Raw genomic sequence first — 15,240 nt, 5'->3', positions numbered from 1 at the left:
TCTCTTCTATCCTTGGTGATTAGAGAAAAAAAAAAAAACAAAAACTTTCATACCCTCTGATTTCATTTCCTCTGTCCGTTTGCATATGAGTGAAAATATATTCTCTTTTTTGAATTTACTTCCAATCAATATTTTTCTACTCTATCAAAATATATGTACATCAATCTGATCGAATGCTGGATATTGCGGAGTTATCGTTAGTTGCTTCCATGGCGTGCCTAAGGAGTAACAGCCCCGGATTATCTTGGTTGCGGTTCCATCTTGCACGATGAGACGGAATACGCTTAAGGAAAGTGCTTCGCACGATCCGGCTAACTCTATTTCAATTTGATTTATTTTAATTAATTTCTAATTATCCGAATAATCTGAAAATTTAAACCAACATTATCAACTTAGACTAGAAAATTATGAGATCAATTTAAATGAATTCAAACCATTCAATTGATCAAATAATGAGTGATTCATATGTATTTACATATCAATTTTTTTTTATTATTGTTATTATAAATTCAAGCTATAAAAAAATGATAAAAATAAATATGTATTAAAATAATTTTATTAGCCATAATTTTTGACTACTTGAGTTTATACTAATTTTACAAAGTAACAAATATGTCATGTAAATACATCTTTAATAAAATAGGTTAATTTGAACGGTCTGAATTTCTAATTGAAAGATGTTCCAGCAGATTTAAGGTTAAGCTTATGATTTCGTAAGCTGAAGCTCATATATCAGTTCTACTCTTCATTCAGTAAAGCTCCTATACATAAGTTTAAGCTCATCAATTAAAATAGTACGTGAGCTTGTAGAAAAATAGTTGAGTTCACATTAGTGGCTCATATTAACCTATTAGTTAATTAATTTTCAAAATTTGTTAAAAATAATTTCCCTAATTTTCCTTGAGGGTTTACAATCAAAATTTAAAAAATTAATATCAAATTAATATTTCCATGATATAATTAAAAATAATAATTAAAATAAGTTCGACATAGTAACAAATAAAATTTCTGGCCAAAAATAGTACAAACAGAAACTAAAAGAAATAAAAAAATTTAGACGAAATTAAGAAACTAAAGTGATATGCTGTTAGAAAATTCGCAAAGAGAAGCAATAAAATAGTACTTATCAAAATGGATGTAAAAAAATTGAGCATTACGATGCAAATCTTCCTATATGGTGTTGTATTTACAAGAACATTGCCAGAGGACCATTGATTTAAGTTAGGAGGAGGAAGAAGCGTTATTTTCCGAACGTGGGTTTCTGTGTAGGCAGGAGAAAGAAAGAACATTAAAAAAAAAAATGAAAACTCCCTAATTAAGTAGCACCGGTAAAGTTGTCTATAAAAGAGCCAGAAGATGTGTAAATGTGGTATTTAGGAAGTCTATTTTCTAAAGTGAGGAGGAAGTTGGATTAATAAAAATTACCAAAAAATTAGCGCAGATTAAAACGTAAAGGAGGCTAATTAAGTGCGAACAGGTAAATAAGAAAACAACTGCGAAACCGACATTTGACTCGATGACAGAGCTTTGTCCATGAGCTGAAATGGGTATCAATAAAGCCCATATGTGAAACTATATATGAAATCTTGATCTCAGTAACCAACATTCAAGACCGTATTTTTATAATTTATATAGACCACTACTGCAGGGCATGTAGTCTGATGTCTGCTTAAATCATTGGTCATATGCTTAAGCAGAGGAATAGAAGTTTGACTTATCAATAATCAACAATTATCACAAAATAAGTTACACAAAATAAGTTACACAATGCTTAAGCAGAGGAATAGAAGGGTGTTTTTATTCAATCAACTGTATGCAATATCCAACAATCATTTACACAATGAATATATAATCTATAACGAATAGCTCAAAATTAATCAAGCGCTAGAATACACATGGAGCGAGGCAAATGATAATTAATTAATTTATTAGTTATAAGGTGAAGTTGCTTGTCCAAACTTGGACATCAGAAGCTGGATGACTGACGCATCGACCTGGAACGTCTTTGTCAGAACATCAATTGGAATTGATGGTTTTGACCCGAACAAGGTTAACGGAGCCAACACAACTCCCGGCAACTGGCTGTTAAAAGCCGTGATAGCCACCCCATTTTCTTTCCCGGTGTTGTACTGGAAATGAATGAGTCCTCGGGGGATAATGAAGCTCTCACCAGCCTTCACAACTTTCGAATAGTAAACATCTGCGGTGCTGATGAAACCAACAAGCATTTCTCCTTGAACAACAAATCCAATTTCAGAAGCACGGGGGTGGCTATGGAGAGGGTTGACACCACCTGGAGCTAAGTCAACACGGTTCATGGAGAGACCGAGCGTATTCAAGCCAGGAAAGGTCTGAACACTGCCTGCTGTAATATTGGATCCAAACATGTTATTGGTGTTTCCTGCCTCAGCGAGTCCGCTGAAGAAGAAATCCTTGGAGGCAACATTAGAAGCCGGTTTGCAAGGGAAACCGTTGACAGTGATGTCGGATTTTAAGTCCGCGACACAGAAATCTTGGAGAGGATCAGGGTCGGCGCGGCATGAGGTGAAGATGAAGACAGTGAGAGAAAGGAGCAACATGGATCTTAATGGGGCCATTGTTGCTTTTTGTGTTCTTTGTGTGTGTTTTAATTAATTATTGTGCTTGTAAGGATTGTGATGAGTGCTTTAGCTAGGTACGTGGTTGGTTCTTTTATAGGGAGTGATGCGAGGAATCGTTCAAAAACGATTGAAAAGTTGGTGTTTGAATCGTTCGATAGAACGGGAAAAGTAATTAAAGTAATGTAGTTGGTAATAAGTAATAACTAATTAACCCCAGAAGCCGACTTCTGACTTTCGATAAAAAAAATTGGAGCAGATAATTAGTAGACTTAGTCCTTAGCTTTGACTTTTTTTAGTGTGTTATTTTATTGTTATCAGTCCAGACCTCTTCCTTTTAGTCGGAACAGAGCTAACGTAACGAGGAGAGGTACGAAGCTTTCTGGAATTGGAATTGAAGATATTACGCCTACATACTAGGATTAGAAAAGGAAACGGTAAACTAGTTGGGTGGATTTTTTTTTCATAATGTGGTAATGTTTAGTGAATCCGTATCCTCCCAGCTACCTGACTCAAGCAAATTATAAATGGAAGGCCCAGATTAATCTCAACTGGGCCGAAATCAATCCGGTGCTTATAAAAAATTAAAAACTATAGGCAGTCCATTTTGAGATTCGTGCCAAGTTAAAAGAATTAATTTGGACCGTCCGTTTATAATTTGCTTAAGTCAGGTACCTGGGATGATCAAATTCATGTTCAGTGATATTTGTGGAATCTTTCCATATATATTCGTCCATCAAATCACTTTTGAAAATCACCAACTTTATCAAAGCCTAGATATCTTTGTCCTCGAACTGTCCATACAAAAAATTTTGATTCTTTTATCTATATTCATGAATTGTTTTGCAGAGATTTTTTAATTGAAAAGTAGAGTTTGTTATTTTTAAAATTTTTACTAAACCAATAAAATATTTACGGGATTGAGAATTGAAGTTCTTCGCTCTCATTTGGTGAGCTTAATATACACACAGTAGTTCTAGTATTCCAAACCATAGTTTGGGATGTGGTTGTGTGCAAAGGACTTTGGCAGAGTCATGTCCGTATTGAGAATTGTACAGACCGAGTTAGGATCGTACAAATCTAAACCGTTTCATAAATATAAACGTGCGGTTTGTGTGAATTTTAATCAAATAATTTAGATTCGGTTTAATTAAAATAAGACTATGTCAAAAAAATTATGGACCAAAAATGCACCCCCTACTAATTGGATAACTTCAATTTTGGTACAAATTTTGACAAGACAGTTTTTAATTTATGCAGAGATCATGATAGACAAAGCAGGACAGTTTTCACTTTATTATCTTGGCTATGTATAAATTAAAGACTGCTTTGTCAAAATGTGTACCCTCAATTCCGGTAAGCTCCTTGTTAGTTGTGTTCCGACTAAAAAGGAAGTAAATTTGGACAGCTAACATAGTGCAAAAAGTCAGATTACGCAAAGGACTAAGTCTACTGATCTTATCATTTTAGACCGGTTTAATTTGTTGAATTTTGAGAACAAAAAATACTAATCTTATTGATTTATGATATGATTTCAATATCTTACACGGCTCTTATTTATATGCTACAGGATTTACAGGACCACTAAAATATTTTTATATTACAAGATTTATTATACACTAATTAATACTAATTGATCCCTACTTAATTTTCTATTGATATAATTGATTTCTAATTTATCTGTCATCAATGTAATTAATATTTTTAATCTTCAAAATATTTTATTGATTATCTGCTCCCAATTTGTATGAAATTGAAGAGTCGACTTCTGGTTAATTAGTCATCACCAACTAGAGGTTTGCTAAACCCCTAACGGGTTGAGCCCGTTTTGCCCGACCCGTACCCGTTACCCGTGGTACCCGTACCCGTTGCCCGGGTACAGACGGGTAGACGGGTAGACGGGTACGGGTAATAAACGGACCGGACACCCCTATTTTGAAAAAAACCCATTGTACCCGTACCCGTCTACCCGCCAACCCGTACCCTCCTACCCGTACCCCTATACCCGCCTACCCGTACCCGTCTACCCGTACCCGTTACAAAATTTGAATTTCAAAATTTTTTTGGCGGCACCCCTATAGAATTCAGATCCAGTGCAATACCTGACTTAGTAGAATGAGATCTGAGGCATCAATTTTAATTTGGCATGAATCTCAAAACGGACCCCTATATCTAAACTCCATCCATCCATGTCCTTTAACTTGGCACGAATCTCAAAGCATAAAAATTCAGAAAAAAACAGAAAAGAAAAAAAAAAAAAAAAAAAACCCGCCCGTACCCGGGGTACCCGTACCCGTCAACCCGCAACGGGTACGGGTAATAAACGGGTAGGGTAGAGGTTTTGGGAAAACTACCCGTCTACCCGTTGCGGGTTGTACCCGTACCCGTCCTACCCGTCTACCCGCCCTACCCGTTACCCCTAACGGGTTACCCGGAACGGGTCACGGGTAACCCGTTAGCAAACCACTATCACCAACTACATGACTTTAATTAATTTTCCTATTTGATTAAGCAAGTCAAACACTTAAGTTTTCAATCGTTTTTGAACGATTCCTCGCATCACTCCCTATAAAAGGACTACCCACGTACCTAGAGCACTCATCCCAAACCTTACCAGCAAACTAAAACAATGGCCCCTTTAAGATCCCTGTTGCTCCTTTCTCTCACTGTCTTCATCTTCACCTTGTGCCGTGCCGACCCTGATCCTCTTCAAGATTTTTGCGTCGCTGACTTACAATCCGACATCACTGTCAACGGCTTCCCTTGCAAACCAGCTTCTAATGTTGTCGCCAATGATTTCTTCTTCAGCGGACTTGCTGTCGCAGGAAACACAAATAACATGTTTGGATCCAATGTGACACAAGGCAGTGTTCAAAGCTTTCCTGGCCTGAACACCCTTGGTGTCTCCATGAACCGTGTTGACTTAGCTCCAGGTGGTGTCAACCCTCTCCATAGCCACCCCCGTGCTTCTGAAATCGGATTCGTTGTTCAAGGTGAAATGCTTGTTGGTTTCATCAGCACCGCGGATGTTTTCTATTCGAAAGTTGTGAAGGCTGGTGAGAGCTTCATTATCCCCCGAGGACTCATTCATTTCCAGTACAACACTGGGAAAGAAAATGGGGTGGCTATCACCGCTTTTAACAGCCAGTTGCCAGGTGTTGTGTTGGCTCCACAAACCTTGTTCGGGTCAAAACCAGCAATTCCGATTGATGTGCTCACAAAGACTTTCCAGGTCGACGCGTCAGTCATCCAGCTTCTGATGTCCAAGTTTGGACAAGCAACTTCACCTTATAACTAATAAATTAATTAATTATCATTTGCCTCGCTCGATGTGTATTCTAGCGCTTGATTAATTTTGAGCTATTCGTTATAGATTATATATTCATTGTGTAAATGATTGTTGGATGTAAACATAATAGTTCGTTGAATAAAAGCACCCTTGGTACGTACTGGGGTTTGTTTGTGAATTAGTATTTTAGCCAAAACATTTTTTGTGGCAACTATCTTTTTTTTTTTTTGAAAAACTTAGTAGTAGCTACTAAGTACTGATTACATTTTAGTATCCAACATCGACATCGCACCCTTCAATACTTGAAGCAAAACCTAATGACTATACTGCCACTTTCAATTTCTAATTTAAAATTTTCAAAATTTTCAGCATTTCTCCCACAGCTACACTATTCCAGTTTTAGTTGAAGCACCCTTACGGTATTGCATCCAAAGGTTTGTTGGATGTAAGCATAATAGTTCGTTGAATAAAAGCACCCTTGGTACGTACTGGGGTTTGTTTGTGAATTAGTATTTTAGCCAAAACATTTTTTGTGGCAACTATCTTTTTTTTTTTTTTGAAAAACTTAATAGTAGCTACTAAGTACTGATTACATTTTAGTATCCAACATCGACATCGCACCCTTCAATACTTGAAGCAAAACCTAATGACTATACTGCCACTTTCAATTTCTAATTTAAAATTTTCAAAATTTTCAGCATTTCTCCCACAGCTACCCTATTCCAGTTTTAGTTGCAGCACCCTTACGGTATTGCATCCAAAGGTTTCCCTCCTGTAAGATCTTGTCAGCTAGCAACGTAGGAGGCATGAGTTTATTGCAGAATATCTTCTCGTTCCGTTGCTTCCATAACATCCATTTTTGTTGCAACTATCGATTACTGAAAATTCGAACTTCTATTCTCCAGCATTAGCATATGACCCGTGTTTAAGCAGACTGCATGTACTGCAGTACTTGTATACGGCCTTGAATGCTGATTACTGAGATCAATATTTCACAGTTTCACACACGGGCTTATTCATGTCCCAATATTAGATTAATTCTGAATCCGAATTTGAGCTTATGGACAAAGCCCAGTAATCAAGCCGAAGGTCTGTTTCACAGTTGTTTTCTTATTTAGGCAAATTCAGAACACTACTAGTAGTCTTTTTCCGACGCTTAATTAAGAAAAAAAATCTTTACTTGGAATACTACAAATCATTAGTATGGTCATTTTTTTTTCTTTTCACTGTAATCTATTGATGACATGTACGATAGAATAATCTATTTTTTTTTCGACTCCTCGATTCTTCAAGGATCGATAGAATACTACAAAATACAAATCATCTCAGAATTTCACTAATACAATTTTAATATTACACAATAAGCTTTCACAGCAATAAACAATCAAATTGAATAAACCGGGTTGCATATATAGCAAACCTTTATTTACCAACACCACAAACAAATATAAAACAACCACTAATAAAAAGAAAATAAATAAAAACACAAATTACCTCTCATATGGACACACTATTTGGGATTCCCTTTGGAACCAACCCGCCAGTTTTACTCTTATCGGAAGTATTTGGGTATAATAATGTATACGGAAAATTTACGGGTCCATTTCGGTTCTTCAAAGTTGGATCTGCATTCAAACCCTTGATCTTCTCCTCTATTCCAATCAGTCTCTCACTAAACTTGTCAAAAGCATCCAGTGCCTTCTCATCAGATGTCCATTCTGGTGTGTCGCGTTGTCCGAGGTAGACTTCATCTGACGAATGCCGAGACAAGATCTCGATCAAGGATATTACTAATATAGTTTGTAACTGACTTGATATAGTCTTCAAAAAGACCTTATCAGGATTTTTCTTCAATTCTTCATATGCATCTGTTCCTGGTTTAGGCATTGGTTTACGAGTAACGGTCGGGCGATTCGGGAGGTATCCGGCATATGGGTACTGCCCAAAATTAACAGCTGCATGTAGAGCTGAGGCGACCCAAATTATGGTGGTGCATGTCTTGGTTAATTCCTCGACTGTTTGCATCTTGGGCCACCATTCCTCGTCTTTTTTGTCGCCATGCCCAACCTCACGAATCTCCTTCCACCAAGCTTGGAGCTTTGTATCGGATTTCACCGCCGAGTCACTCGGATAGTAGAGAAAGCAGTACTCATTGACCCACGATTCAATCGCGGACCATACAGCAAGACCATCAACAGCATATGGATAGTCCTTGATTAGTAAGCGAAGCTTGTAAGGGCTTGAAGGGTCTTCAACCGCAACTCCTCTACAAAAGACATATTATTGGGATTTGTGTTATTATACAATCTTACACAAGTTTAATTTGTATAGTTGTCATTTAGATCAATAGGATTCACGTTCTCAACTTCTCATAATAGCCGACTGATATATGTCAATCAAAATTGTCAAGTTATAAAACCTTACTAATTCCCAATTTAGTTAATAAAATTGTATAAAATCATTGTTTCAAATAAAGAAGTTTAGAAATTTATGAATGTATTTCTATTAAACTTAGGTGTTGTATTTCTTTGTAATGTTAAAAGTGGTTTCATATGTCATACCTCTTGATGAGATCAGCTGGTAGGCCTTGCTCTGTGAATTTCCAACTCTTATATACATCAGACGACATGGCGAGGGCATATTTCGGAGGAAAAACAGAATTTTCGACTATGCCACCGGCACTGATAAGGGCTTGGCGTGCCAATGCATTGATGTTCATTGTGTCACGGTAATGTGGGCTCATGAGCTTGTGTATTGGATGAGTGACGCTCAACTGTCTATTTGTGGCTATGATGAATGGTTCTATCACCGCATGGGTCTTGAGCCTAAATTTTTTTTTTTTTTTAACATGATTATTTTAAGTGTAATATGTTTCTAATTAAATCTAATAGTAAATCCAAGTCATGATGAAATTAATAAATTGTAATTGTAATCACTGAAAAAACATGAACTTAAAAACACACCAATGGCTCATAAGTTGGTGATATCCAGAGTCATTGGCTGCCACATAGGCCTTGGCCAACTGCCAAATAGAGCCGTCAACTCCCTCTGATGCCGGTGTGTACACCTTGCTTACTGCACCATGTTCCAACCCATCGGAGTGCGGTAGGCTTAGCTCGATAGCAAGCAGTTTGATTGTGCCATCATCTTTCAGGAACAAGAGTGTTCTGGTGGCATAGATAAAGGTTCCTTTCAATGCATTTATATTTGGTAGGTAAGGCATGATGGCATCATGATAGTCGAGTATGTATAACTTATTCTCCTTTAGTGCCTGTCAAAGAACACCCATAAGGCAATAAATAAGTTGCAAAGACCCAAAAATAAAAACAAATTACATGTACGAGAAAAGAAATTTATCATATACCAAAAATTAACATTCATAAAGAAAATTATTGGTTTTGTACTTATAATAATGGTAGTATATCCCTCTAACTCAAATCCAGTCAGGTTGACCTGGTAGAATGAGACCCGGACTATTTATTGAATTAATCTCAAAGACGCCGCACATCTATTGCATGCCCGAAAAAATTAAAATTGCTCGGCTCTCTTCTATTAATTTATTTACCTTAAGCACTGTAAATCCATCAAGGTTATTTAGAATGTGCTCCTCCTTAATTGTGCTCGTCTGGTTTCCATATACTGTTGGATCAAGGTTGCTAGTTGGGGGGAATTCCTGTGTAGATCATGAAGTTTTGACTTATTTTCACAGTACTATATTAGTTAAATTTTATAGATTCATTTAGAGAAAAACTCCTACATATGAATAAGAATGATGTACCTCGAGACGTCTAATGATGACCGGGTTCACGCCAGCAATCATTTCACGCCCAAATTCTTCGTCTGACCTCCAAGCAAATTTATCCTCTGTTCATTCATCAATTAATTAGAATTATTTCGTAACAAAGATTGAAGCTCCTCTGTTCATTTACCCTTGTGTACCTTTGAGCACATGTGGAGTCGGAAGTCGGAAGGCATGTCCCTCACGTCGAAACGTTTCCTTGAAGAGTTCAAATGGAATACTCTGGCGCATTTTCTCTAGCATATGCGGGTGAGGCAGGGATAACCCCCCATCATAAAGGTCGAAGGTATCATTAAACGAATCGAACTCATTTGGTGTCAGGTCAAAGATCGCACTGAGTGTAGGGAAGATAGATTGACCAATTAATTTTAAGTTATATGCAAGGAAATCGGACAACTTCAGATGGCCAAATCGTTCGTCGCGTGGCACATATATGTCTAGGCTATGCAGTACAGGTTGCTTGCTTTCGCATTTTGGATCTGCATGACAAGTTAGTTTATAATCTAAAAATAAAATTGGTTCATATTTTGCAATTTTAGTTCTCTTCTCTCGGTAATGGGCAGTTCATGGTATACTGACATGCTTGGGTGATGAGTTTGATTTTTCATTGATCCCGTCTAAATAAGGTAAGATAGGTGGCATGTTATGAGCAAACCTGTTTTGGTTGGGGGGCGACCGGTACGGCCACGGCGAGGATAGGGGTGCTCTGGCCCACCGAGAGTTGTGCGCACATGATCATCACCCTTGTCAGGGTCACCTAGGTCATTGTAGACTGCATAGCCATAGACCCGATCGCTCTCTTTTAGAGGGCCTATAACATCATCACCTCTGAGATTGATTAGCTCTTGCTGTCTATATGGCAACAATGGCCGTGGCATTTTGCTCGGTAGACATGTCTGTGAAAATTGATATATATTTTTTGAGATAGATTAATTAAATCTTAGTTCATTTACGAGTAATAACCATAAGGATCAGCTTATTGATTTAGGTTGAGCGTTTTTGTTTGCCTTTTGCTTTTAGCTGTTTCTTCTTTCTTCCATGTAAAAACTTAACCATGTATCGTTTTCTTTATTTTAATACAAACTGTTCTTTATTTTAATCATGTATCGTTTTCTTTACATTTTTTTTATATTATGAGAGTTTTAAAATCGTTGATTTTAATAAACAGTGAAAAAATTGAATCATTGAAAATAATGATTTTAAAATTGACTTAATAAATAGTAAAAAATTTAAAAAAAAATTAAAATTTGGTCTCCAAGCTCATTTTATTATAGATTGAATGTTCAACGGTTTAGATCGACTATTTAGACTTTAAAAATATAAAAATCAAAACGTTTGTTCCACAGCCTAAAAACAAATATTTTGATATAAACCAACTCGACTCTCTCTGTATATGTACACACACAGAGAGACACACAAACTGTTCAATGGTACTTTGCCATGTAGCTTTCAAAAAAAGAGAAGGGCCATCAAATTGTTTAAAAGTTATATATAGTCCCACATGTCTGTACGTTCAAATCAGATATTGTTAAAAATAGGTTGTATTAATGCGCTTGTCCAATCACACAGTTCGGTCGATTTGGTCAGTTCGGTCAGTTCGATCTTTTCAGGTTTTAAAATTCTAAACAGAACCAAATTCTAAAAACCGAAGCAATTCAAAAATTCAACCAAACTTTTTATAAAACCATCGTTTGATTGTCCAGTCCTATAATAAGAGGGCACCGGAATTTAATTTCTTGACCTAATTTGTTTTTTTTAGTTTTGTAATCAAAAAAAAAAAACTGGAACCTAAAAGTATTCCATGAAAGGCTGAAATTTTAAATAGCGGTTATTGAATAGTTCGGAGCTTAGGATAGTTCTTATTTTTTTAATTCTCCTTTTTTTTATAGCTGAAAATTTATATACACCTGAATTTTAAATTCCGGCTCTCCTAAATCTAAATTTTTTTTGAGAGAAAATGTGGAGTAGTATTCAAATTTTGTTTTATGTCTTAAATAGAAAAAATCGGCTGTACAAAATATGTTGGTCTATATATTAAAAAAAAATCAATTATGGAAGGACCCTACTAACTGGATAATACAATTATTAATATGGTTTATTAATGTTTGAGTTTCTCAGTTACCTATATATACTGTCCAGAAAAAAAAAGAAAAAAAAAAAGAAGAGATATTCCACTACTACTTTTACCATAAATGAATTCCATTTCTCTTAATTTGAGGTCAAACGCGTAACTCATCCCTTAAGACATTTAGGAACTAAAAAATAAAAAATTAGAAGCCCTCAATAAATTACAGTTGTTTAATTTTATTTCATAAAAGAAGCTAAAAATATCTAAAAGACGCAGGTTTTGTAATTTTATTTATTAATTACATTATGCAATTTTATTTTATTAGAACCCGTGTACTTAGTAGTAATTAGTACTACGTGTTACGAATTTCTTTGCACCAAGTAGCCGGGCTACAGAAGATCCAAAATCTTTTAGCTCTAATTTTCGAGAATAACATGTTAGATTAATTATTATTAAGTAGTCTAACTAATGGATATAAATGTTTGAGAATTTTTAGTCTTAAGGTCATAAAATAAATTTTGAAACTCTAGGTGTCATTTAATTGAGAGTTACAATTTTTTTGATTATCCAATGTTAATAGCAAACTAAATTTAATTTGTTCATTTGCAATCAAATATACCGGATTAAAGATAAACAAAAATAATATAATTAAGTTTTATGTCTGCTCATTAAAAGTAATTACATACACACAAATATTTATATTTTAAAGATTTGTAACATTAAGATAAAGTGTTAAGGGGAAGAAACTATTTATACATAAAGTTGAAGTTTATGATTGCATCTTCCGCAAAGAAATTATTTATACATAAAGTAGAAGTTTATAATTGCATCTTCCGCATTAGATATTTTAGGTTTGTGAGAATTATATATACATATTGTTCAAGATTTTAAAGATTATGTTTGATCTACATAGCATCTAAAAAATATTGAGTTGTACTGTGACCTTTTTTAATAAAACAAAACAAAGAGAAGCTAAAATATATACTTTGAGTTCAGTAAAACTCAAATACCAGTTCTACTCTTCATTCAGTAAAACTCCTATACAAGCTCATCAATTAAAATAGTACGTGATCTTGTAGAAAAATAGTTGAGTTCACATTAGTGGCTCATATTAACCTATTAGTTAATTAATTTTCAAAATTTGTTAAAAATAATTTCCCTGATTTTCCTTGAGGGTTTACAATCAAAATTTAAAAAATTAATATTTCCATGATATAATTAAAAATAATAATTAAAATAAGTTCGACATACTAACAAATAAAATTTCTGGCCAAAAATAGTACAAACAGAAACTAAAAGAAATAAAAAAATTTAGACGAAATTAAGAAACTAAAGAGATATGCTGTTAGAAAATTCGCAAAGAGAAGCAATAGAATAGTACTTATCAAAATGGATGTAAAAAAATTGAGCATTACGGTGCAAATCTTCCTATATGGTGTTGTATTTACAAGAACATTGCCAGAGGACCATTGATTTAAGTTAGGAGGAGGAAGAAGCGTTATTTTCCGAACGTGGGTTTCTGTGTAGGCAGGAGAAAGAAAGAACATAAAAAAAAAAAAAAAAAAAAATGAAAACTCCTTAAATAAGTAGCACCGGTAAAGTTGTCTATAAAAGAGCCAGAAGATGTGTAAATGTGGTATTTAGGAAGACTATTTTCTAAAGCGAGGAGGTAGTTGGATTAATAAAAATTACCAAGAAATTAGCGCAGATTAAAACGTAAAGGAGGCTAATTAAGTGCGAACAGGTAAATAAGAAAACAACTGCGAAACCGACATTTGACTCGATGACAGAGCTTTGTCCATGAGCTGAAATGGGTATCAATAAAGTCCATATGTGAAACTATATATGAAATCTTGATCTCAGTAACCAACATTCAAGACCGTATTTTTATAATTTATATAGACTACTACTGCAGGGCATGTAGTCTGATGTCTGCTTAAACCATCATTGGTCATATGCTTAAGCAGAGGAATAGAAGTTTGACTTATCAATAATCAACAATTATCACAAAATAAGTTTTGGTTAAATTACTAATTCATAATTAAACAAACCCCGGTACGTACCAAGGGTGTTTTTATTCAATCAACTGTATGCAATATCCAACAATCATTTACACAATGAATATATAATCTATAACGAATAGCTCAAAATTAATCAAGCGCTAGAATACACATGGAGCGAGGCAAATGATAATTAATTAATTTATTAGTTATAAGGTGAAGTTGCTTGTCCAAACTTGGACATCAGAAGCTGGATGACTGACGCATCGACCTGGAACGTCTTTGTCAGAACATCAATTGGAATTGATGGTTTTGACCCGAACAAGGTTAACGGAGCCAACACAACTCCCGGCAACTGGCTGTTAAAAGCCGTGATAGCCACCCCATTTTCTTTCCCGGTGTTGTACTGGAAATGAATGAGTCCTCGGGGGATAATGAAGCTCTCACCAGCCTTCACAACTTTCGAATAGAAAACATCCGCGGTGCTGATGAAACCAACAAGCATTTCTCCTTGAACAACAAATCCAATTTCAGAAGCACGGGGGTGGCTATGGAGAGGGTTGACACCACCTGGAGCTAAGTCAACACGGTTCATGGAGAGACCGAGCGTATTCAAGCCAGGAAAGGTCTGAACACTGCCTGCTGTAATATTGGATCCAAACATGTTATTGGTGTTTCCTGACACGGCGAGTCCGCTGAAGAAGAAATCCTTGGAGGCAACATTAGAAGCCGGTTTGCAAGGGAAACCGTTGACAGTGATGTCGGATTTTAAGTCCGCGACACAGAAATCTTGGAGAGGATCAGGGTCGGCGCGGCATGAGGTGAAGATGAAGACAGTGAGAGAAAGGAGCAACATGGATCTTAATGGGGCCATTGTTGCTTTTTGTGTTCTTTGTGTGTGTTTTAATTAATTATTGTGCTTGTAAGGATTGTGATGAGTGCTTTAGCTAGGTACGTGGTTGGTTCTTTTATAGGGAGTGATGCGAGGAATCGTTCAAAAACGATTGAAAAGTTGGTGTTTGAATCGTTCGATAGAACAGGAAAAGTAATTAAAGTAATGTAGTTGGTAATAACTAATTAACCCCAGAAGCTGACTTCTAACTTTTGATAAAAAAATTTGGAGCAGATAATTAGTAGACTTAGTCCTTATCTTTGACTTTTTGTAGTGTGTTATTTTATTGTTATCAGTCCAGTCCTTTTAGTCGGAACAGAGCTAACGTAACGAGGAGAGGTACGAAGCTTTCTGGATTAGAAAAGGAAACGGTAAACTAGTTGGGAGGATTTTTTTTTTTCATAATGTGGTAATGTTTAGTGAATCCGTATCCTCCCAGCTACCTGACTCAAGCAAATTATAAATGGACGGCCCAGATTAATCTCAACTGGGCCGAAATCAATCCGGTGCTTATAAAAACTATAGGCAGTCCGTTTTGAGATTCGTGCCAAGTTAAAAGAATTAATTTGGACCGTTCGTTTATAATTTGCTTAAG

The 15,240-nt window shown here is 35.6% G+C and overlaps 4 protein-coding genes across 4 annotated transcripts; 1 reads left to right on the top strand and 3 right to left on the bottom strand.

Moving 5' to 3' along the window:
• Positions 1–1,821: 1,821 nt before the first annotated feature.
• On the bottom strand, positions 1,822–2,654 carry LOC144574938 (germin-like protein 3-7). Its single transcript, XM_078325042.1, has one exon. The coding sequence runs from the start codon at positions 2,595–2,597 to the stop codon at positions 1,929–1,931; it is 669 nt and encodes a 222-aa protein (XP_078181168.1). The 5' UTR covers positions 2,598–2,654; the 3' UTR covers positions 1,822–1,928.
• Positions 2,655–5,199: 2,545 nt separating this feature from the next.
• Positions 5,200–6,070, top strand: LOC144574878 (germin-like protein 3-7). Its single transcript, XM_078324971.1, has one exon. It carries the CDS (start codon positions 5,227–5,229, stop codon positions 5,893–5,895), a length of 669 nt encoding a protein of 222 aa, XP_078181097.1. The 5' UTR covers positions 5,200–5,226; the 3' UTR covers positions 5,896–6,070.
• Positions 6,071–7,303: 1,233 nt separating this feature from the next.
• Positions 7,304–10,577, bottom strand: LOC144574817 (putative linoleate 9S-lipoxygenase 4). The gene is made up of 7 exons (XM_078324891.1): positions 10,341–10,577; positions 9,826–10,164; positions 9,665–9,750; positions 9,452–9,559; positions 8,850–9,157; positions 8,448–8,711; positions 7,304–8,152 (listed from the first exon to the last, which is right to left on the bottom strand). Exons 1-7 carry the CDS (start codon positions 10,561–10,563, stop codon positions 7,384–7,386), a joined length of 2,097 nt encoding a protein of 698 aa, XP_078181017.1. The 5' UTR covers positions 10,564–10,577; the 3' UTR covers positions 7,304–7,383.
• Positions 10,578–13,780: 3,203 nt separating this feature from the next.
• Positions 13,781–14,684, bottom strand: LOC144574917 (germin-like protein 3-8). Its single transcript, XM_078325023.1, has one exon. It carries the CDS (start codon positions 14,625–14,627, stop codon positions 13,959–13,961), a length of 669 nt encoding a protein of 222 aa, XP_078181149.1. The 5' UTR covers positions 14,628–14,684; the 3' UTR covers positions 13,781–13,958.
• Positions 14,685–15,240: the final 556 nt, after the last annotated feature.

Source organism: Carex rostrata, chromosome 23 (assembly GCF_964058835.1).
Source record: "Carex rostrata chromosome 23, lpCarRost1.2, whole genome shotgun sequence".
In the NCBI taxonomy this organism is placed as follows: Eukaryota; Viridiplantae; Streptophyta; class Magnoliopsida; order Poales; family Cyperaceae; genus Carex; species Carex rostrata.
Note: the sequence above shows the minus strand (reverse complement) of the source record. Positions and strands in the feature narration are given on the sequence as shown.

Bases quoted from the DNA above. Each gene is read 5' to 3' on its own strand.
- LOC144574938 (XM_078325042.1), bottom strand. From the start codon at position 2,597: ATGGCCCCATTAAGATCCATGTTGCTCCTTTCTCTCACTGTCTTCATC.
- LOC144574817 (XM_078324891.1), bottom strand. From the start codon at position 10,563: ATGCCACGGCCATTGTTGCCATATAGACAGCAAGAGCTAATCAATCTC. The intron at 10,165-10,340 runs GTTTGCTCATAA...CTTGTCATGCAG, and splicing joins TCGCCCCCCAACCAAAACAG to ATCCAAAATGCGAAAGCAAG. The intron at 9,751-9,825 runs GTACACAAGGGT...ATGAATGAACAG, and splicing joins GACTCCACATGTGCTCAAAG to AGGATAAATTTGCTTGGAGG.
- LOC144574917 (XM_078325023.1), bottom strand. From the start codon at position 14,627: ATGGCCCCATTAAGATCCATGTTGCTCCTTTCTCTCACTGTCTTCATC.
- LOC144574878 (XM_078324971.1), top strand. From the start codon at position 5,227: ATGGCCCCTTTAAGATCCCTGTTGCTCCTTTCTCTCACTGTCTTCATC.